This window comes from Mugil cephalus, chromosome 4, assembly GCF_022458985.1.
Source record: "Mugil cephalus isolate CIBA_MC_2020 chromosome 4, CIBA_Mcephalus_1.1, whole genome shotgun sequence".
Taxonomy (NCBI): Eukaryota; Metazoa; Chordata; class Actinopteri; order Mugiliformes; family Mugilidae; genus Mugil; species Mugil cephalus.
Window position 1 is genome coordinate 9,755,514 of NC_061773.1, and position 22,317 is coordinate 9,777,830.

General features: G+C 40.9%; 1 protein-coding gene across 4 annotated transcripts in view; it reads left to right on the top strand.

The window, feature by feature from the left end:
* The first annotated feature begins 668 nt into the window (after positions 1–668).
* Positions 669–22,317, top strand: part of LOC125006078 (guanine nucleotide-binding protein G(s) subunit alpha-like) — a 32,509-nt gene continuing 10,860 nt past the window's right edge. For 2 of the 4 annotated variants that reach the window (XM_047581791.1, XM_047581793.1), the window contains exons 1-6: positions 669–2,459; positions 4,166–4,238; positions 8,951–9,005; positions 9,230–9,349; positions 9,437–9,487; positions 13,972–14,069. In XM_047581791.1, coding sequence (XP_047437747.1) covers positions 2,321–2,459; positions 4,166–4,238; positions 8,951–9,005; positions 9,230–9,349; positions 9,437–9,487; positions 13,972–14,069 — 536 coding nt within the window. In that variant the 5' untranslated portion in view covers positions 669–2,320. The remainder of the gene's footprint in view (positions 2,460–4,165; positions 4,239–8,950; positions 9,006–9,229; positions 9,350–9,436; positions 9,488–13,971; positions 14,070–22,317) is intronic. The other 2 variants (XM_047581794.1, XM_047581795.1) reach the window with 1 other exon arrangement.

Genomic DNA, 22,317 nt, shown 5'->3' on the forward strand with positions numbered 1-22,317 from the left:
GCGCTACTGTTCTGTCTCTGTAGCTTATCTGATTAAAGCAATGTGTGTCATATACACTCACTTACCAGTTCATTAAGTACATTAGTGAAAAAAAAAATCATTTTAATATAGCAGTCCTGCACTAAATCCTCCTCCATGACTATTATAATGTTCAGTTTATGCTGAAACAGTGTCAGAAAAGTGGTAATTCAACTGTGTTGGGTGTTAAACTGGTGTTTCTGTTATTTGGCCTAGTCCTCTGACTAAAATGGACTTGTCAAAAAGATAAGGGTCAATAATAGTAGAACAAACGGCAGCCTTCAAAATAAAAACACATATGCTGAATATCATAACCTTCATGAAGCCAAGATTTGTAGCCTGCTTATATCTATTTAGTGTTGTCTAGCTAGTGCAGTATGTTTTTATTTTGTTATCCTTTTTGATATTTTTCTCTGAGATGTGTCTGCATTTTAATATCATTATAATGCACTGCTTTATATAAAAGGGAAAACTGGCCTGACCCTGCCGCAATCCCGTGAATGAGGTGTTGTTTGTACTGTAAATGTGGTTTGCTTCCGTTCAAACCCGCCATTTACGTATTGGGCATTAGGCGTCTGTGCGCGCTTTATTGTGAAGGTTGCAACAGGAAGTCGAGTTTGCCGTCCCGGAAAACTTGACCACGGTTTTTCGTTCCCAGGGTTCCGTGAGAGTCGTTTGCCCCACCCCACCTCCTCAACGCTATCTATCTCAATGTACAATTCTCGGAGAAAAAAGGGGGCAAAAATAATTCAGAGTAATACCGCAAAGAAACCCACTCGCTCTTCCCCGACCGGTTTTATTTTTTTATTTTTTAACCGGAGCTGCCGCGGCCCGTCGGTGGTGAAAGCGACTGTCTCTCCGCTGGACCAGTGATTGAAAACACCGCGGTATGTTCATGTATCGTGCACATGTAACCGTAATTTACCATACGGATTCAAAGGGAATACAAAAACCTGAGAGACTTGACAGCGGGCTGTACCTGCGCCAAACGGGGAAATAACGGGGAGGATTTCCACGAATATCACCTGGATATCGCGTTATATTCAAGGACATCCAGCTGCCAAAAAAAAAAAAAAAAAAAAAAAAAAAAAACCTACCGGAGAAGCTTTCAGATGTGAGGAGAAAATACAAATTAACGTGGAGAAAAACGGACGGAGAAGAGGCCTTTTCTTTTTCTTTTTCTTTTTTTTTGTGTCTGTTCAAAAAGCCAGCACCAGCATCTGTTGACGGGGAGAGGAAATATAATTTCTTTTTTTTTGGACATGACAGGTTATTAGCCTATTGATAAGTCTAACGACTACACCCTAACATAATAATAATAATAATAACAATAATAATAATAATAATAGTAATAAATACGGGGTATAATGTGACGGGTTTCACAGAGAAAGGAGCTCCGGTGTAGCTGATGATTCACATGCCGTCATTTTAGGAGGAAATATTTATTTTTTAATTTTATTTGTATTTTTATTTTTTTTTTATTACAGCTGCTCTCTAACGTGTTTTAATTAGGCGAATTGCAAACGCTTAAACATAATAATAGCTATATTTAAAAGGGTGGAAATATATATATGTGTGTATATACTTATATATATACACATGTAACACATACAGTATATACGTAGGGCTGGCTTTGGTTGTGAGTGGAAATGAATGGCAGTGTGAGACATCTACCGAAGATGGGCTCCGGAGGAGACATCTGCTGAGGGGGGAAAAAAAAGTAATATATATATATATATATATATATATGTTTTTTTCTTTCTTTCTTTCTTTTTTTTTTTTTTCTTTCAAGACGGGCGTTTTGACTTTAAGCCTGTCTAAGGAAACTGGACCAGCGCCGTTCATTCATGTGCTTCAGTGGGAAGCTTGGCAGTTCACTCTCATATCAATGTGGATGACTTCATTGCGGATTTACAGTGAAAAACACAGGAATCAAGCGTCTGAGAGGGCGGCAGCTCCTTTCTCACTGATCCCTTTGCTGATAATTTGCCAGTAAATACCCACATCCATCCATCCATACATACATACACACTGTGCCAGAGCCTGTCGCCGTCTACCTGGCTAACATCTGCTTCATCTGGCAACATAAATGTCTCCCATTTTGAGCCAGGTGTTCCTCTCTTGGGCCGGACTAGGAATTTAGGGTTGATTGATTTTTTTTTTTTTTATTATTATTATTTTTTATTTTGTCCCCCCTCTTCTGATCAGCGACCCCCTTTTCCTCCTTCCTACTCCACCTTCCCCTCACCCGTCCGACCACCCTGCCTTAACCCCCCGGACCTTTTGCCCGGTTTCTGGGAAGATGGGCTGTCTTGGCAATAGTAAGACTGAAGACCAACGAAATGAGGAGAAGGCACAGAGGGAAGCCAACAAGAAAATAGAGAAGCAGCTCCAAAAAGACAAACAGATATACCGGGCGACTCACCGGCTATTACTATTAGGTAGGTTTTGTTGTGAAATTTACAATAATGTGTGCGCGGAAATGTCAAAAATGTCAGATGTTTTTTTTTTTACTCCTGCAGCTTGTAAAGGTTAAAGCTTCGGCTAATGATGCAATGACGCGGTGACGGTACGCCGCCGGTTCGCAGTGTTTTGACACAGGACGGCTGAGAAAGCAGGCCCGTCTGCACTCGCGGGTTATTATGGAGCATGATTACAGAACATGTGAGAGACACCGCCATCTGTGTGAAGGCAGCACACTCAGGCACCACGCAGAGGCCGGGAGGCCAGCGATAGGATTTTATTTATTTATTTTTTTTCCCCCCACGAACGTTTCTCAGCTACACGCACACATGAAAAAAAAAAAAAACTCGTCTGCGATCCGGTGTGTTTTGTGTCTGATCCTGGCCGTCTTATTTAAACCTGTTTTTCACCTCCGTGCTCGCCGTTGCATATTAATCCCCTCAGAAGTCCCTCTAGAAATGAATATTCTCAAATCAGCCACTGAAAACTGGGCTATTTTTATTTAGATAAATCTTATCTTTAGGCTTCAACATGTAGGCCTCCATGTCATGATACGCAGCGTGAACCCGGAGGCCGGTGTCCTGCTAAACCTCTCGGACTACGGAGTGCAAATTAGGATTACCAGCTTCCCTTCAACGCCTGTCTCACTCGTTCTAATCTGAAATTGATCTGAGATTTGAACGCTGGCGCTCCGGCTCTAAATAACAGGCCCGAATCCCAGCTAGCTTCCAGTGTTTGGCTTAGGGGACGTTAATGACGGCCTGGATCCTTTCATTTTCAGTTTGCAAGGACACACATAGGACTGCTTAATCATGCCGGAGGTACGGTTTCTGCTGGCCTGCTCCGATCGACGCGGGGTTTATTGCACGTAAACAATATCTGCGCGCGCGTTAGACGGCCTCGTCCCGTCCCCGGAGCCCGCATCACATCTGGAAACATCAGAAGTACGGCGGCGGAGAAACACTCCGTTACAAGCATCATGCATCATCCCTAAGTAAAAATAAAGAAGTATTATCGGGAAAGTGCACTTCAAGTATTAAAAGAAAAAAGCACCACTTCTGCAGAGGAGAGTGAAACGAGGTAGTTAAGTCAAGTGGCTCCCAACAGATGGCAGAGGTCAGGCCCCGTAGAGCGGGTCGCAAGATAAATGTGAAGGGTCATGAGATGACTAAGAATTCAAATCGTAGCCATGATACCCAGTTTTATTGCTTTTATTTCTTAAATAATGAGCACAGTCACATCTTTAAAAGAGAAGTTTAGAGTAAATCCACCAGAAAGAGTGGGAACTGCTGGTTTGATCTTCACCAACGCCTTGTATATTGCAAACTTATACTTTTGGTGAAGAACAAGTGTAACACTAAACTCTAGGATGTGACAGGACAGCATAAAAAGTCATGCGTGTTCACAGGTTTCCTACATTGATAACATAACAGTTTATTTCAGCCTCAGTGAATCGAGGTCTCGACATCTCTCTCGGCCCAAGTTGTAGAGAAATTGTAAATCAGGACGTTTTCTGTCACGGCTCATGTCGTCAGGTTTGCTGCTACCTACAAGCGACGCGATCTTCCACCAGGACGTCCTCCTCCACCGAGCCACCCTCGATGTTTTAGTTGTTTCCCTCCATGCAAGTTTTCTTTAAGGCTTTTCTGACTAAATCCTCTGTGTGTTCTCTCTCTTCTTTCAGGGGCCGGTGAATCCGGGAAAAGCACGATAGTCAAACAGATGCGAATACTGCACGTTAATGGCTTCAACGCAGAGTAAGTGGAGCCTTCATTCTCAACTTCCTACACAACACTTTTAATTCTCTGGGCGAATTCGGGTTTGTTTTCAGAGCGCGGGCGAAGATTTTAACGCGTCCCGTCAGGACTGGGTGACACTGACTGGCTCAGATAACAGAGATATTTGTTGACCAAACACCTTAATAATGTTGTGGGGAGGAATGATGGTGCGTTCAGGAGATAGAAAGCGATAAGAAATTTTTTAGTGCTGACAGGCAGGTACAGCTGGAAAAATAGAAGTTAGTCATAGCTCTTTTAGAAGATTAAATAAAAACAGAGATTTAGTTTGTGAAAGCTGCCCAAAGAGGATCAGTGCTCAAATGGAGCTGTACTTGGCAGGAAGCACTTTATGTACATCGTAATACGGTTGTGCAGCTTGTAAATCATCACGTAAGCCATATTACACTAGTTACGATACAGTGAGTCGATGAGTCTACCGGTCAGTGAAGAGAAATATAAAAAAACATGACAACAATGTTCTATTTTCCTCTTATAATGAATCTACAAACTGTTTCCATCATGTCTAATTTAATATTTATTCAGTTAAACTACATTTCTCTGAGTTTTTTTTTATGTATTTATATATATAGTAAGACAAAACAAAACATTTGACATCCTTACCCTGGACTTTTTTTTTGACTAAACTGAGAAGATAATTAGCAGATTAACAGAAGATAATAGTAGCTTTACTGTAACAGTCATATCTTATTGACCATATTAAAGCCTCATCTTCATGATATCCAAACATAAAACATATTCCATGAACTCTAATGTCAATATTCCTGAGTTGGTCCAAGACTAATGAGGAGTATTTACCAAGAAAACATTTAACTTTAACCCTTAAACACTCCCTCACTGTTTGAGTCAAGCGACGGCTCAGATACGTGTTTGACGTTTCTTTTACTTTATAATAAGAGTATAAAGGCAGAGAAGCAGTTTTTTTCTTAATGCATAATATTTTTTCAGTAAAAGTACCGTTTTTTAGTCTTGTTTTTGTAAAATAACGTCCTGAATGTGAAGCTCAGAACTAAACGTTTGAAGCGCTCCGTTGTCCACACGCACTGGTCACATCTCAGTATTTATTTCTCTGTCCGAGGTCAGCGTTTCATGGCCCGTCCTGAAAAACTCTTCCCCCTCATTCCTAAACGTCACGGTTCCGTATCTCGCTCAGATTATCAATAGGACAAGTTTCCAGATGAAGGGTTCTTTAACTGCCTCAAACTGAAAGACGTGTACAAATATTTATTATTCCCTCTTTCCGTTGGCAAAGAAGGGGACGGGCTCTTGCCACAGTCTTGAAGAAACTCTGCGTGCGATCTAATGAGGCAGATAAAATTGAACGCTTTGTCCAGAGTTGTTGTCGGACGACTTCTCGCGTCCGACCCAGGTGTGTCTTCAGCCACTCCGTCTTGTGAATTTCCTTAAACTCAATCCCAAGTTGATGCAATGGAAAAAAAAAAAAAAAGTCACATTTTTCTATTCTTAATCATCTGTTTCCTAGAGTGGGGGATTTTGTGCTTATTTTTGGGTCACGTCAAACAGACGCTCCTCACAGATTGAGACGCTCCGATTGCACATCCACAAATCCACACCTGTGTTTAGTTCCAGTTTCAGTCCTCGGGGCTCGTTGGGTTTCCCCTCCGGGTGCGGGGCAGTGCCGGTCAGAGTAAGGTGCCGGGAGGAGGCTGATGGTGAGTGACACGGTGATATAGGGGAGAAGAGGCAGGGCAGTGTAGGAGAGGTGAGAAGAGACTGGTATGGCACTTCATTTCAAAGTGGGTGTTCTCTCTTTTCTTTTTGTTTTATTTTTTTTTTTCTTGTAGAGGTCTTAGTGTGAGGAATGTAGTCTTTGTCTTCTTGGCTCCAGTCCAGTCGATCCGAGCGAAATAAAAGGACTGGGAGGTCGAGACGGAGGCAGACCCTTCTCTCGAGCTCTCTCATGCTAAATTTAAACGTCCATCTGAGCTAATTGAGAACGTTTCTCAGGTTGTTTTTTGTTGTTGTTGTTGAGCTATCGTATTTATTTATTTTTTTTAAACAAGCTGAATCTGTAGTAATGCACATAAAACGCTCCATCCCAATGTTTTCTGTTCTCTTGATTTCTGATGCCCAATATGGAGCATCAGTGTAGTGACTAGAAACATTTTTCTATAAAATATCATTTAATGAAATAGGAAAAAAACATCTTGTAATTGTTTTGTCTTCAACAGAACGTCCAAACTCCAAAGCTGGACAATCAGAAGTTGCCAAAGTTAAAAATAAAAGAAATAAATCAGCAAATACACATATTTAAAACACGGAAAGATGGATTTAAAGAAAATATTTTTACTGAAATGACCTATTGTGTTGCCGTGTTTAACTCATTTTCTGTTACGTCTACTAATTAATCTGGGAGTTATTTTAACACTGCTGTAAAGTTATTCCTCTGAAGTTGTCCTTCCAGAAGAGTTAACTCCAAAACACTGAGCAGCATCATCAGTTAAAAGTCTTTCTCCTGTGATCATCCTCACACGTCCTGTCTCAAACGGTTTCTATTGTCGGTTGGTTATAGGGAGTGTTTTTTTAGGGTCTGAGACCAATTCAGGTCGTTTAATAGTGAGTACAGAGTCAGATCTGATACTTTTATTCACCGAGCTATTGATGTTTAATGCTATGCTAATGCTAACTATCTAGCTAAGAATGTGACTCCTGAAACTCATCACAGGTGACGTCTCACTCCTGAGCTTATGGGACAACAGAAAGTCCACTTCCATCGGCACCGAAGTGATGCAGATTTCTTTGCGACTGTGGAGAGTTCACAGACCCGGCAGTATTTTATACGTTTTAGTTTAGCTAATTAGCCATAGCTGGTTTGACCGATGCCAGTGATGTTTTCTCTTTGAAAAGAGCGTGAACGTATGAAACGAAGCAGCTTGTGGAGCCGGAAGAGAAGAGAATTAACTGATTAGTTACTGTCTTAGTGAACGTTCCTCAAGACAAAGTCAGTTACTGGTTTGACCAAATATCAACTCAAACCAGTCCAGTTTGCTTTTTTGTTTTTTTAATTACATTTTTTTTTTGGATTTTGTCAAATCGTTTTTCAGATTCACACTCAAATCTGCACAAGAACAATTTGAAGGATGACTGTAAGGTGTCATCATGTGACTCCAAGTATCTGCTGGGCTGCTTGGTTTTCAGGGCTGTGTTACTGTTACGTGATAGATTTTCTTTCTTTCTTTCTTTCTGGATGCTCGTTTTGTTTCACCTTATTTCCCAGTTTTACATTGTGCTCACGTTGTCCTTGTCTCTCTGGACCAGTGACGTGTCCCATCGTACTGTCATAATCCAATGCAATTATCAGACCAAGTAAACTATTTTTCGTTCGCTGCAGCTAAAGAAATGTGCACATGAAACGTTTTTCTGAGTCGACTTTGAATCACTGCTAAAATTAAGAAGTCTGGATCGAGGATGAAAGGAAGATTGTTGGAGTGAATGTTTGAAACCTTTTGGTCGTTGTGACCTCACTTTTTCCCCACAAGTTTTAAATATCTCTCTAAAAGCACCAGAAGTCACAAGTATTGAGCTATTTATAAGCGTCGCCCAGTAATAATAGATGGGAGAAAGCTGAATCCCATAGATGCCCTCCACCACGTACTTAGTCTGGCTTACATTACAGCAGCATCCCATGACACTGATAGCCTTATTTTTTTCGCTTTAGACAAATAGTTTTATTACCAAAAGTCGTCCTTCCTATAGTTTTTAACTTGAAGTCCGGCAGCGCAGCATGAGTGCTCCAGGTCTCGTGTTAGAGTTCGTTCTGCTGTTGAAACGCTCCGTTCTGATATTTGAAGAATTTCGGTATCAAGTCTGAATTTCAACAGTCAAACTTTTGTCTTTTGTCCGGACGTTTGAAGGAATTTAAACACTTGCGCCGTCAGTCCTGCTGTCTGAAAGGGCCGTGTGACGTCGGAGGCCGCTGGTATCAGGGAGCACATTTCTCAGACCGCAGCGCTGTGTGGTGATGCTGAAATTCTGTTTGTCTTTACGCACTGAAAGGACAAAATGTGGAGCGTATCGCCGTTCTTTGCTAATACCTCCAGTTCCCACTTGTTGCTCAAAGATGTACAGTATGTTCCTAAAATGTACCGTGACGTTCCTCCACCGCGAACCCCCCTCTCCTCTGCTGTTTAATGAATGTCAGGATCTGCTGTTCTGATTCAGCATCAGCAAGTACACAAAATTCAAGTTGCACTCGGTCAGCGAAATAAAGGTATCCGTGCGTCTGGAGCGGCCATGATACTGATGTCGGATATAATTTAGCTCCAGGCTGACGAAGAGATCCTGGAGAAGTTTATGTTACGCAGCACAATCCCAACTAAAACCCAGCGGCTCTGTCACACAAGAGACAAAACATCTCCTCGCTGGTGCTTCGGTTTAATTGCTCTTTTTAAAGGATTTTCTCTTGTGTTTCGGGAAAAATGACAGAATAAGTTTGAATTTAAAGGTGAAAATGTTCCGATTAATTTTGTGTTTTGCTTTTTTTTTTTTTTGGGTGGGGGGGTGAGGGGATTAAATGAGCAACTGAAATTAATTCAAATGGGCAAAGTGATCAGTTGCATTCACTCACTCCTGTGCCTGAAGTTGTAATTTATGATTTTGTGTAAAGAAAATGAAAAAAACAAAAGCACGAATGTCTTTTTTGTTCTTCACAGGGAGAAAAAACAGAAAATCCACGATATTAAAAACAACATTAAAGAAGCTATAGAGGTAAGAGACTGATCTTTGAAGCCAGAACAGAATAGAATAGAATAGAATAGAATAGAATAGAACAGAACAGAACAGAACAGAACAGAACAGAACAGAACAGAACAGGGAGCTGTTGCCTGAACATGGAGCAGCTTCAAGACCATGTAAATATATTTAATAATGTACTAGTTCTGTATGACTCCTATGACTTTCTTACGATTGAGGGTTTCTTCTTCTGCTCTCAGACGATCGTGGCTGCCATGAACACACTCACGCCTCCCTGCCAGTTAGCCTGTCCCGCAAACCAATCCCGGATCGATTACGTCTTGCACCAAGTAAACCGGAAGGACTTTGAGTTTCCTTCGGTAAGTGGCACCGTTCACCCTTTCACATACATCCACCCTCTCTCTACTCATGCTACCAGTTTGTTTTCTTCTTCTCTCTCTTTTAAGACGCATTTGTTGCCAACACCCACCTTCAGACTGATGCCACTAAAAAGCGAGGTATTTTTTTTATCTGGGTTGTTTTCTAGCGGATTATCGATCGGCTGAAACAAAACTTAACGGGAGATGTTTCTGTGTAATCTTACAAACTAAATTCTGTGAAGTTTCAGACAGTTGTTGTTATCAGTGTGACCAGAGTAACTGCAGGTCCTCAAGAAGATGTTTCCCCTTTATCTAGTGGAATTACAGCTCTAATAGATGAATAATTGATCACCAATTCAGTTCAACAACCCATAAGTTGTCAATTCTTTTTCAAAACAACAGAAACGCACTAAATTACTTGAACAGTTTCGTATCTCTTCTATAATGTTGAACTTTTGGTTGGACTGAACAAGAAACTTTCGCAAATTGTGTTATTTGTGTTTTACACAGAAACAATCAATGAAAAGAATTGATAATAAAAAAAACCTAATGTGGTGGCCGTGAATTTCATTTGATTCAATCTTTTCCTCGTGCTGTTTTTAAAAAAAACACTTGAGCTGCTGGGGTGAGCTGTTGAGCCGTGTATCTTGGTGTGTAACGGGTATAAATTTCTCACAGTATCGGCTGTGATCTGCTGAGTCGCGGCCGGCTGTGCTGCAGGTGAGTAAGGCTCCTTACTCCGCAGCCTTTATTAGCCTGCCTGGCGTGTTTGCGCCGCGATTCAGTAATTAGCAGGTGTGCTTCCGCTTGGGAGCCTGTCAATTGAATGAGCCTCTCACCTGAGAGATCCACACCGAGATCCACACCGCCTATTACCGCTGATTGTCTGTAATAAACCTAAATGCGTCCAGAGGGACGCGTCCTCCAGAAATACAGAGACTCGGAGGGATTCCCCGCCCTCTCCCCCCCGAGCTGCCGTCAGCTCCCTGCGGCCTGTCAGGGAGTCGCTGCACGTCCCACCGCTGGACCACTTATTTATTTTATTCATTTATAACATTTAAAACTGAATCAGTTTCCTTTTTGGGGGATAATTTACAAATGTGTCATCCCCCCTTTAAATTTCTTTTTTTTTTCTTGTTTTTACAAGCTCAAAAAATATTAATTCTTGCTTCACACTGTAAAGGAAAACTAATGACCTGTTACACATGTCATTTAATAACAGTTAATGGAAATCCATAATGAGGCAGTGAAACAGATATACTTTGTTAATTTAATGCTGTCATTAAAAATCAATACAGGGCTGAAGTTACTGTTCAGATATTATCTATTGTATGAATGGATGATAGATAATATATTTAATAACTTAATAAAACCTGGAAAATAATCTGTGTTACTTTGGTACAATTAAGGTATTTTTACTTTTATGTGCTGGTAAATGGATTTATTTTTTCAGTTTGCGGTTCTGTTTGGGGACAAAAAGTAACGCATACATTATGTTTCAGTTCTTGAACAGATGTAATTCATACGTTGTTTTTAAAAATACTTTCCAACGTCACCGACCCCGGAGATGATTTAAACCGTCACGTAGATAAAAAACGTTTTCATAGATACCTTGTTTGAATTCCTAGATTTATTTATTGACGTAATGGTGATCAAGCATTTAGATTTATGAGCAGAAAATAAAAGTGGAGTGGTGTAATAACACTGCCTTCCCTGTGATTTTCCAGCACCAGGGCCTCGCTGTTTAAACTGTTTCCTTTCGTGTACATTTGTCATTTACAGCTGAGTTTCCAGTGGAGAGTGAGCGTATTTGTGTGTAAGCAAAAGGAAGTCTCATGATATTGTCTCTGTTACGTCATGGCAAATTTATTATGTGGGCCTATCTGGAGCTGACCCTTCCCTCGGGCCGTCCGTCCGTCCGTCCGTCCGTCACTGCTCTTCCACTGCAGACCTGCGGGGTCTCGTTGGATGGAGGGGCCGGCGCTCTCTCTCTCTCGCGTGGGGCGTGGAGGATTAGAGCAGGTATAAACGTGGTGATAAATCTGCCGGTGTGGTCGGTGTAACGCTGTTATTTTAAAACCGTGATTTCAGCGCAGTGATAGCTGGATGCTAAAATGAGCGTTACAAAGAGGCATCAAAGCTTTGTTGTGGACGATTTGCCTGCCGAGTGTGTGGTTGTCAGGGAAAGAGGATAGATTAGAAAGTCATCAGATAGGCTCGGTTTCTCCTCCTTCCCCTGAACTGTTTACTCCTCCTCTTCCCGCTCTCTCTTGCTTGGCCTGAGGGCCTACTGGAAACCAGTTTGACTGGTTGTCTCTGCCTTCAACAGGGAAGGAAGAGAGAGACAATAAGTGCAGAGCCTGCATTGTATATCTGTAATCTTAACTTGAGTTCCTGTTGAGTTTTGCATTCATTTAATCAACACCATCATTAGTATTAATCAAATGTATTTTTGAACGTTAGTAATAAGGTGAACCACACCTTCTTCAGCAACACTGAACTTTACTCCACATATTTACTTGCTCACCTGTCCTCAGGTTTCTGTTTCTATGGGTTTCTGTATCTCCTGTATCTCATTATTTTTAAAAAACATTCTGACGATATATCAGACGTCTTTATTCAATTTGTCTTGTATCACCCCATTTAGGCCATCAGTGTGAGCTGGGTTTAAATTGTGTAGGGGGTCTATCTCTGTGCTCAGTATGAGTCAGCAGACCCGTCTTCCCAAGCCCTCGTCTCAACCAGGGTCTTATTCGTGTCCCCACGCAGACTTTGTCTTTACGGATGCTTTATGGATCAGTTTTGCAAGACTTGGTCTGAACCTTCCTTTAGCGGTGACAGTGTAGATTTGACCAGTGCGGCACTAAAGTGTGAACACACATCACCAGAACTGTCACTGAATCACAATCAGCTTCAAATAGTATGTAGTAGTATGTGTGAACACACAAGGAATTTGACTGTGGTCTCTTTGCCTATTGGTACAAAACAAAGCACTTAAATAAGCGTAAAAATAAAAAAAAAAAAAAAAAAAGGTGGTTAAAAGAATCAGAAATAGTCCAGGTGCTTTCCCTTGTGGTTTATTTATAATGACTGTAACAACTCTTTACAAAGAAGTGGTAGACGTCGTGCTTCCTGACCTGAATGACGATCCCTTACTACCACCTCGTGTAACATCCACAGAGCACTGTTTACAAATTACTGTCTGACTGACTTAATTTTCCAAAATAAAGCGAATCCACACAGCAGGCATGTTAAGTCACGTGGTTTTGGTTGGTCTTCTCCTGGGATATTTGGTGGCTTTGATGCTAGCCCATCGCCATTAAAATGGAAGAAGAAGTTTTGACGCTACAGAGAAGTGAAGTCTGAATCTAATCCAGTAATTTAAAAAATGCCTGGATGGGCCTGGATGCCAGTAGCAACATCCCTGCTTATTGTTTTTATGCCCAAATGAGCAAACTGTACAGGGCTAAGACAGTGTCCTTGTGGTCTGCCAAAGAGAACTGTGTACACCCAAATACAGATGGAATTACCCAGACCCAGGTCTGCGTTTAAATACCAGTTTTGCTGAAATGGTTGTATTATTAAAGGCAAAGATGAAGAACATTAAACTTAGTCAGAGTGCATGTGTTGCCCAAAAATATTCACAGTAACTACATTTGAATTGTTTTTTGATCACTCTCGCTTTGTGGTTTTGATTTTTGTAATTACTTCCTTACTAAAGGAATAAATGAAGGTATTTAATGGTGTCAATCAGTGTTGCTCCTGTTTGACAAGTTTATGTGGTTGTTAGAACGAAAACCACACCGCTTGTTATAAACGAACTTCAAGTATCGCCTCGTCCCTTTCATGTGTCCATCTCAGCCCCACTCTCCCTTTTGTGAAACTTATTTGACCAGTTAAAAGGCGGCCATTGCAAATCCTGCTTACTCTTGGCTCAGTTAATTATTTTTAACAGTACACAGTTGAATTCATAATGGCTTATTTGTGCTTGGCTGCACTGTATGTGACCAAGTGAAGATCGTAGTGAAGAGATAGCCCCCTCCGTGGTGACAGCCAGGCCTTGTGTCAGTACAAAGCTCTCCGTTTCTTCATGAACCCAGTGAACTGTTCTGTTTCCTGCCTCTGTCAGAGCCTTCTCATCTGCTGCTTCTCTCCGGACTTCAGCTCCGAAACCAAGATAGGGAATATCACTGCCACCGCTTATCTGTCCATAAACGCCTTGATCAATTGACACCGAGATGATAAATATGTTCTTTTTTTTTTGTTGTTTTCTGCTAATCCCTGTGCTTATAAATGGTTCTGAAAGCTTCCCATAGTCCAAGGTGACCTCTTCAGACGACCGACCAACCGTCTAAAACCAAATATCCGTGTATTTGAGACACTCAAACTAGCTTATAGGTGTTTTTTTATCTCTGACAAAAGACATTCAGTCATCGCAGTCCTAATTTTCTAATATGGATTAAACAGAAATAACTATGACATGTTTTTAGGACGTATTTGAGGTTGAAGCTGTGATCATTTGTACTCAAAGGCTGAACGCTTGTGGGTAAAATAAGGTCCTGATTTTCACTTATTTCTAGATGAGGTATGTTGCTGATCCGGACCCATCTTTCTCTTTGCAGGAGTTTTACGACCACACAAAGATCCTCTGGCAGGACGAGGGTGTGCGGGCATGCTGGGAAAGGTCCAACGAATATCAGCTCATTGACTGCGCGCAGTAGTAAGTTGTTTTGTGTCTTTTATTCCTTTTTCTGGTTTCACCTCCATATTCACAAGCAGTTTAAACTTTCCAGCGCTCAACACTGCTTCCTTTTTCTCTCATTGACCCTATAGTTCACACGTGTACTATATAAACCACCCAGTGTGCACTCTGTGGGGCATTTGGGTGTTTTCCCTTGTGGTTTATGTGAGCGTGAGGCGACAAAGCTGCGTTACCTTGACAGTGTGTTTATTTTGAGTTGTTGGTATTAACCCTCTCTAGATAAGCTGTTCTCATCATTGGAAAATTAAAAACTCGATTTCTTTTTTTAAATAAATTGTCTAGGCGACACTAAACATAAACACTATGACTCACTGAAGTGACAGTGTTGATCTGTGGGTTGGTTCACCACTGAGTGAAATATTTGAACAACTTTATGGTGGATTGAATTGAAACTTTGTACAGACGTTCATGGACCCCAGAGGATGAATGATTTCCAATACATTTTTATTTTATTTTTTTAGCCCCATTTCTTGATGAATTGTAATAACTTTTAAATGTCTCCATTTGGTTTATTGATGGCTTATTAATGGTAGTTTACTCACACCAAACTATGAGTGTGACAGCATGCTAATATAAGCACTTTTCCAAAATTAGCTCAATTGCCTGATTTAATTACCCAGACCTAGGTCTGAGTTTAAACACCAGTTTTGCTAAAATGTTTTTATTAAAGGCCATTAAACGTTGTCTGAGTGTAGGTCGTCGTCAAAATATTCAAGAGCGTTAAAATCTAATTAAAAATATTTGCATGCTTTGTGGTTCACTCCTGTCAATCATCACTTTCAGTGACAGGAAGGAAATAAATTAAGGTACTTAATGGTGTCAATTGTCAGTGTTTCTACTGTCTACAACTTTCTGTGGCAGTTTGAACAAAAACCACACTGCTTGGTATAAACTGACTTGAAGTTAAACCTCATTCCTTTCACCTGTCCATCTCAGCCGTACTGTCTCCTTGTCATGTCGATCTGTTGGTTGGTTCACCACTTTGGTACTGAATGAAAGTGGGTGGATTTTAAACTATGTTCAGACGTTCACAGTCCCCAGAGGATGAAGAACTTTTCCAATGACATTTGATGAAAAATACAATAGGTATTGGATATATTTCTAGTAGTTCAATAGGTAGTTGAATAATTTCTAACGGTGAGTAATGTGTCCACTTTGTTTGTTTTGTGCTTATTAGGAAATGTGAGCTTACACACTAAACTAATCTAGTGAAAACTTTGTTCCTGATAAATTTTGGCATGGAAGTGTAATAGCTTGCTAATATTAGCATTCAGTTACCATTCAGTGCAGTCCATTTCATTCTGGGAAGTCACAATTTAGAACAGCATGGTTGCTCCACTCATCAACAGTAGTGAGAGCTGTAGTGATGTACTTTTAGATCAGTCAGTACATTTACATGAACGTGAAAAAAATAATTATTCCCTTAATTCTAACTGGAGATATTCATTAATACACAGGACGAGATGTTACGATCACTTGAGCCACAATCTGAGGCAAAACTCCTTTAGAAGCCCAGTCCAACTGGAGAACCGACCAGCAGACCAGCGGTCAGCTATTAACTAGTCTAGCCAGCAGCAGTAGGTAATAGAGATGATAGGACATGCAACTACACTTCAACCAAACATCTCTCCCTTCTGCCAATATCAGAAATAACATACAACCAGACACCAGCTACATAGCCTAGTCCACAGCAGGAGGTAATGAGAGGTGGTGGGACATGCGACTACACTTCAACCAGCACTGCTCCCTTCTGCTAGTATCAGAAATAGAACACTACCAGACTCCAGCTAACTAGCCTAGCCACGGAAGTAAAACACTAGAAAACACCAGCTAATTAGCAGAACATAAGTGCATGTAAACACGTTACTCCGACTAAAATCCGCCATATACACAATCGGACTACTACAGGATAATGCGTGTGCACATGCTCCACAACCGCTGCGCTGTCGTGTGACCCCGGATTAAAAACATCCAAGAAAGCCGGTCGCATAAGAAGAAGAAGGTAAAAAGAGCCGTGCGTCTTATCTGCACCAGAAGTAGCGTGAACATTACATACGAGATTAAGAAAAGTGTGGTATTGTTTGAAATGCCGGTCTGCCGCATGAACGACTCTTGTTTATTATGTGAAGTAATAGGTCAACTAGAAAGCCGGCCGTATTAACGTGGTATTAATCCAGTGAAAACACACATAGTGTCGCCACCTAGTGTCGAGGAGGAGGACATGTTCCCGTCAGTTGTTCGATTTTCTCCGGTGCATGTAAACTGGGACAAGGACCACATTTAGAAAGTCAAATTTCAAGCACAGCTCGGTTACGCTGTGCATGTAAACGCACTGGCTGGTACATTACTGCCCGACTTCTGTGTTGACATGTTGCTATGGTGTTTGAATTTGTAAAATACTCCAGCAGTCGCTGTTATCAACTGCTGTTTCGAAGAGTGGCTAAGAACAACATTGTGGTTTAATAATTTGTTGAGTGTGACGTGATTGCCAGCTCCAGTATTCTTAAACAATAGTGATAGCTGCTCCTAGGATCCGTTAGTTGTTGGTTTGGATTCTTAACACTTGAACTCCAAATCCCTCCTTAAAGGTTTAGTTGTGCTTAACTGGGTTGTCTACTGAGCTGTTGCAAGGTGTGTATGTGCGTGTTAGCTAATAAGTCGTTTTTTCCATTAGATAGCTGTCTAGTTAGTCTTGCTAAACAAACAAAAATACAGTACTTGTAGATGGTGTGTCTTTGTTGGCAGCAACTGAGACGCTGTCCAGGCACAGCTCCTTGCATATTTTCACTGGCAGCGTTTCGCGTGTCAAAATTATTTGTCACAAATGCTGAAATGTTTTAGTTTTACCCTTCTCAACAACCTTTGCTTGACAAACATGTCACTGTCGTTTTGGTCTTGGTCAAGCCTTCGTTGTAAGGCACAAGGTGGTCACTCAAGGTCAGGAATTTAAATATCGGAGGCTTACCGACTCCCTTGTGTGTTTGTGTACGGGATATGCCGTTCTTCTATTTCTTTAAATATCTAAATGGTAAATGTTCTCCACTGAATTAAGCACTTTTCTACCTAAGAGCTGCTCAAAGCACTTTATGGTCATTCACCCAACGTCGCTTTGATGCTTCATATCCACAGCTTCCACTGAAATTGTTCTTGTTGCTCCGTTGCTGCTAGTGTAGCATTTTACTGTGTTAGCTGGCCAAGCGCTAGCTAGTTTTGCCTAGTTGATATGCATTTAGGTGTGTTATTTTAATAGTCTCCAACCTTTGAGTGCTTATGTCGTAGCAGACTACACTACACGGATGTACGCATTTATACTTGTGTTGCAATTGTTCTGTATTTGTGCTCCTGCGCTATTCTGCAGCTAGTCTGTGGGTGTTTCTGTGTATTTTGCACAATGGCAAAGACAACTGAGCAACTCCTGTTGGAAGTAGTTGAAGACTATTAAGTTACTTTTACTAAGATCACACAAAAGATTGAAGACGTCTGAGTCGATGATGTGTAGGAAGACGTTTCTGCACTTGTCCAGCCACTGAGAGACGTGGACAAGGAATTGCATTTTGTGCCAATAGCAGCTGTTGCAGTCATGACTTGTAGTTACATTGCTGGGAAATTGCATGTCAGGCTATGGTGTAGATACGCCGCAGGGCAACACCGTACCTACAGTGTAACTACCTGATGTGTAAGATGATTGGTTGTGGATGATTAATGGGGCAGAATACACAAACAGGTATTAAAAAATTTGACTTTTGTCTAATTTATTCTTTTTTGGGGGAAATATTTAGGAAATTTTGTCACTCTGGACGTTACCTAAATGGAACCAACGAGAGATCATTAGTCACTGCTTTAATGTAAAGAGCCACAAACCAATAAAAGATTGAATCGCTTTTCACAAGTTCTTTTTAAGTGGAATACTAATATAGTAATTGCAGCAGTCATTGTGGACTAAATTAAGAATCCTTCATGTAGTGTGTAGCATGAAATAGAGGTAGCTCAACACAAACAACAAGTAACTCAAAATTCAGTTTAACTGCAGCACTTTAGTGAATTCACTTTACACCATTGAAATTTATCACCGTTTGTGTGTCATTGTGGGTGTGTTTGTGTCTCTCTGTTGTGCTGCATGCCTGGCCACAGTGTTTGTTGTTTATGTGTGTGGTGGTGCATGTTTTTTTTGTTGTTGTTCATTTCGTGAGCTCAGGCCGTCGGTGCGAAAAACGAAAAACCGTCCTCGTAAGAAGCGCGATCGTAGACGGAGTTGGAGGCAACTGGAGAGACAACGACGGAGAAGGAGAAATGACTGAAGAGAGAGGGGTTCCCTGCATTGCATTGTGGGTCCTCTCCTCTCCTCTCCTCTCCTCTCCTCTCCTCTCCTCTCCTCTCTCCCACACCCAGCAGCCCCAGTGTTATGGATCAGATGCTGGGCTGGGTGGCCAGACCGGAAGTGCTCCCCTCCCCCCTCTGTGTGCTTATGTAAACGGAGAAGCAGAGAAAGAGAGAGGGGAGAGCTATTTTTAACCCAGGCAGGCTGCAGAAGGAGAAAGAATGAGCGAGTGTGTTAGCAGAGAGAGACAACTTCAGCATTATTGATGAAGGCTGTTAGCATTAAATGAAAATATCAGCACGGGGGAAAGTCAGGCCCGACCCACACTCTCCCTTTCTTTTTTCTAATAAATGACATCATTTGATTCTTGTCGTGGTAAAAAATAAAATAGGGGAAGAAGAAGTTGACTTGTCGGTGATGCTTTATTGTCTCTGTGTGATGAGAAGGAAGTCGCTGTAGCTTCCCTGAAGCTGTCGTTTTGCTCCGTCATGCTCCTCTGCGATGTGTTGTTGTCGTTATTAACACTTCCTGATGCTCTGGACGGTTTCAGTGTGCGAGGGTGATTCTGTCCTTGATTTGACGAGGATGAGTAGAGTTCAGCTGGCGTTGGTGAGGTTGCTGTAACTTTCAGCAATTCACATACGAGGTCCAAACAGAGTCTGTCAGGTTTCTGTTGTACCGTCCACACATGGACGTCACTGAGTTATGAAGCAAATCTGGAAGTTTTCACCTCATTATAAATCTCTCCTGAGGTTCAGAGGAAATAGGTTTTTTTTTTTGTTTGTTTGTTTTTTACACTTATTCTTATTACATTTACACACTGAAACTAGTTTTAAATGTTTAAGAACTTTTTATTTGCTACTATAGTTTAACTCTAATGTTAAGTAACTACTGGGATTACGAAGGCTTATGTCGAGCTATGGTGTGGAGAAATAGGATTTAAAAAAGTGCATCTTATCTGCTACAAAAAAGTTTTTTGTAATGATGTTGGATATTATATTATATTATGTATTATATATAATGAAGGACACTGCATGTAATTTAATGACTTAAAATTTGTGATATTGATTAGTATTTATTGTGTTTTAAAAATCTACTAAATAAAATAACCAGGTTTTGCCTAAACACAAATAAAAAAAAAGATAATGGGGAAAAAAATGCCATTGTTTTAACACTATGTGTCTTAACTTTAACACTTGATGAACTTGATTATACCCTTTACCTCAGCAGTACAATTTTATGTTTTAGTTTTCAGTCTAAAACCTAAATACTAATTCAAAGATGTCACCTTAGATTTTTGGAAACGTGTGATGCTCAAAGATATATTGTAAATAATCAGGTGTATAATAAATAACTATTTGTTTCAGTCATTATGAAGCCAGCTTTAGGAAGCTTAGGCCTCAAAGTTTACGAGGGTCAGGGTCTCTCTGGATCCAGATGTTATTAGACAACGAGGACGGTGACTACGTCCTGCTTCTGTCGTCTGGCTGCGATAGCGTCTCGTCTATTGTCCGACTGTTCTTTCGAGTCGTGGCCCAGCGATACTGTGCCATCGTGTGCTGGAGTCCCCGTGAATTTCGTCTTCTGCTTCCTCCTCCTCCTCCTCCTCCTCCCTCCTCGCTGTGGTGTGTAGTGGTGTTTCTGCAGGGACAGAAAATGGCTGGGATTGAGTCTGACTCATCGTGAGGAGGGAGGGAGGGGAGAATGAGGGATGGGCAGACACACAGATTTTATATATATATATATATATGTGTGTGTATATATATATATATATTTCTGTTCTTTGTGAGGTGGGGGTTTCACCGTGCCGTGCGTAGCGTGGTGTCATCCTGCTGAACATGTTCAGGTGATGAACGTGCTGTGGATGTGTAGCATGAGTCAGGTACATTGTGAAGAAGGTGAGCTCATGTGGAGACACGGCTTTGCTTTGGGAAACTTTGCTGCTGCTGCTGCTGTAATCTGACTGTATTGTGATTTTGTGAATGCTCTGTGTATTCAGTGATTGTGCCGCTCCTAATGTTTAACAGGCCGAGTCCCCCAGTCCCACATTTACTATACCTTCCTCTTCTTTCTCTTCTTTCTTTCTTTTAACTTTTCACTTCGTCAGTTTTTCTTTCATTTGGCTTTTCTCTTGTCTGTCATTTTTTAAAGCTCCTGTTTTTGCCTCTTTCTTTCTTTCCTTCCACCCTTTCTTTTAGCCATGTCTATTTAAATGTTTCTTTCTTTCTTTAACTTGGCGGTTCTTTATTTCTCTCTTTACATATTTTTCACTTCATTTTTCTTTTTTTCCTGACAATTCTCCTAGCATTGCAATGGTTTAAAATTAATCTGTTCTTCCTTTCTTGTAGTTTTTCTCACTTAGTTATTCAGTTTTTCTTTCTTTTCGACTCTCCTTTTAGTTTTGTAAATTTTTAAATTCTTTATTTGCATATCTTTCTGTCTTTTTTCTTACTTTCATCCCCTCTTTCCTTCCAGCCATTTTTTTCTTTATTTCTTCCCTAATTTCCTTCTGTTTTTCAGTTTTTCTTTCTTTCTGACTTTTCTGTTAGCATTTTTAAAACGTCCATCTTTCTCTCTTCGCCTCTGTTCTTCATTAAGAATTTCTTTTGGTCGTCTGTTGTTTCCTTCATTCATGTCCTCTTTTCCCTCACTTTGGCCCAAACTTTACATTCTTTCATTAATGCTTCACTATTTACATCTGTTTCTTTCTTTTAATTTTTGCCTTTCTCTTTCACGCCGTCCTCGCTCCTTCCCGTCTTAAATTCTTCCTTCGCACAATTTGTTAATTCGAGTCCGTTTTCCTCTCTCGTCCCTCCTCTGTTAATTCCTCTGATTTGTTCTTTTGTTATTTTTCTTTCTGTCTTGCACTTTTTTCCTCCTCTCTCTCTAACCCACTCCATTCCCTGCATATCTCTTTCCTCTCTCTTTGTTGCTCTCCCCCGTCCTTTCTCTCCTTTCCTTCTCTCTTGTCATCCCCCCCCCCTCTTTCTTCTCTCTTTTCTCTCCTCCGTCTGTCTCTCCCTCTCTCTGGCCCCTCTCCAGTAGCACAAGATTTGGAGCCGATTGTCTATTTATAGCGCCTGTGGTTCTGTCGCCATGACAACCAAGCTGGAGGCCAGGGCGCCAGGGAGCTATTTTTGGAGCAGCGCTGTAATGTCAGACACAGCCTTCTCTCTCTTTTCTTTCCTCCTCTTTCTCTCTCCCTCGCTCCCTCTCCCTGGATGTGGTGTGTGTTTGATTAAGGATCGGCCGGTGAAGCCTTTGGTTTTGGTCGTTCTCGCTGCGTGAAGCGCACAAAGAAGCAGTAAAGCCCCCTCGAGTCGCTCCCCTCAGCGCGCCGTGCGAGATGGTTTTTTTTTTTTTTCCTCTCTCTCCCCCCTTGAGGAAGACCATTTTCTGACTCGACTCGGAGCTTCAGAGGCGCGTGAAGCTTCGTTTTTCTGCTGCTCAGAAATTGATTTCACAAGTCCGAGTGTCTGCCCCGAAAAAAAGTGGAATTTTTACATTGTGCAGTTTAGCTTAAAGTTTTAATGCTGTTTTTATTATGTAGCCTACTATAAATATAAATAAGTGCATCACGCATCCATTTTAATTATTTCACTGTCACCAACAATAACAGGAAACTAATTAATGTCTGCAGAGACGACCAGTATTTAAAGAAAAATTGCTAAACTTTATTTACGTACAGTGAACAGTTTATTTCTTTAACCGTTTTACCCGTCTTTTCAGTTTGACAGAAACATTACATTTGCTCTCTGTGTCAGCGAGTGTGTAACTACTGTAAATAAATCCTTTGTCTGTGTTCATTTGAGAGGACATGAGTATTAATTATTCAATTATTTATTTATTTTTTTTAAAAACCCTGTAGACGTACATAAATTTGAGCAG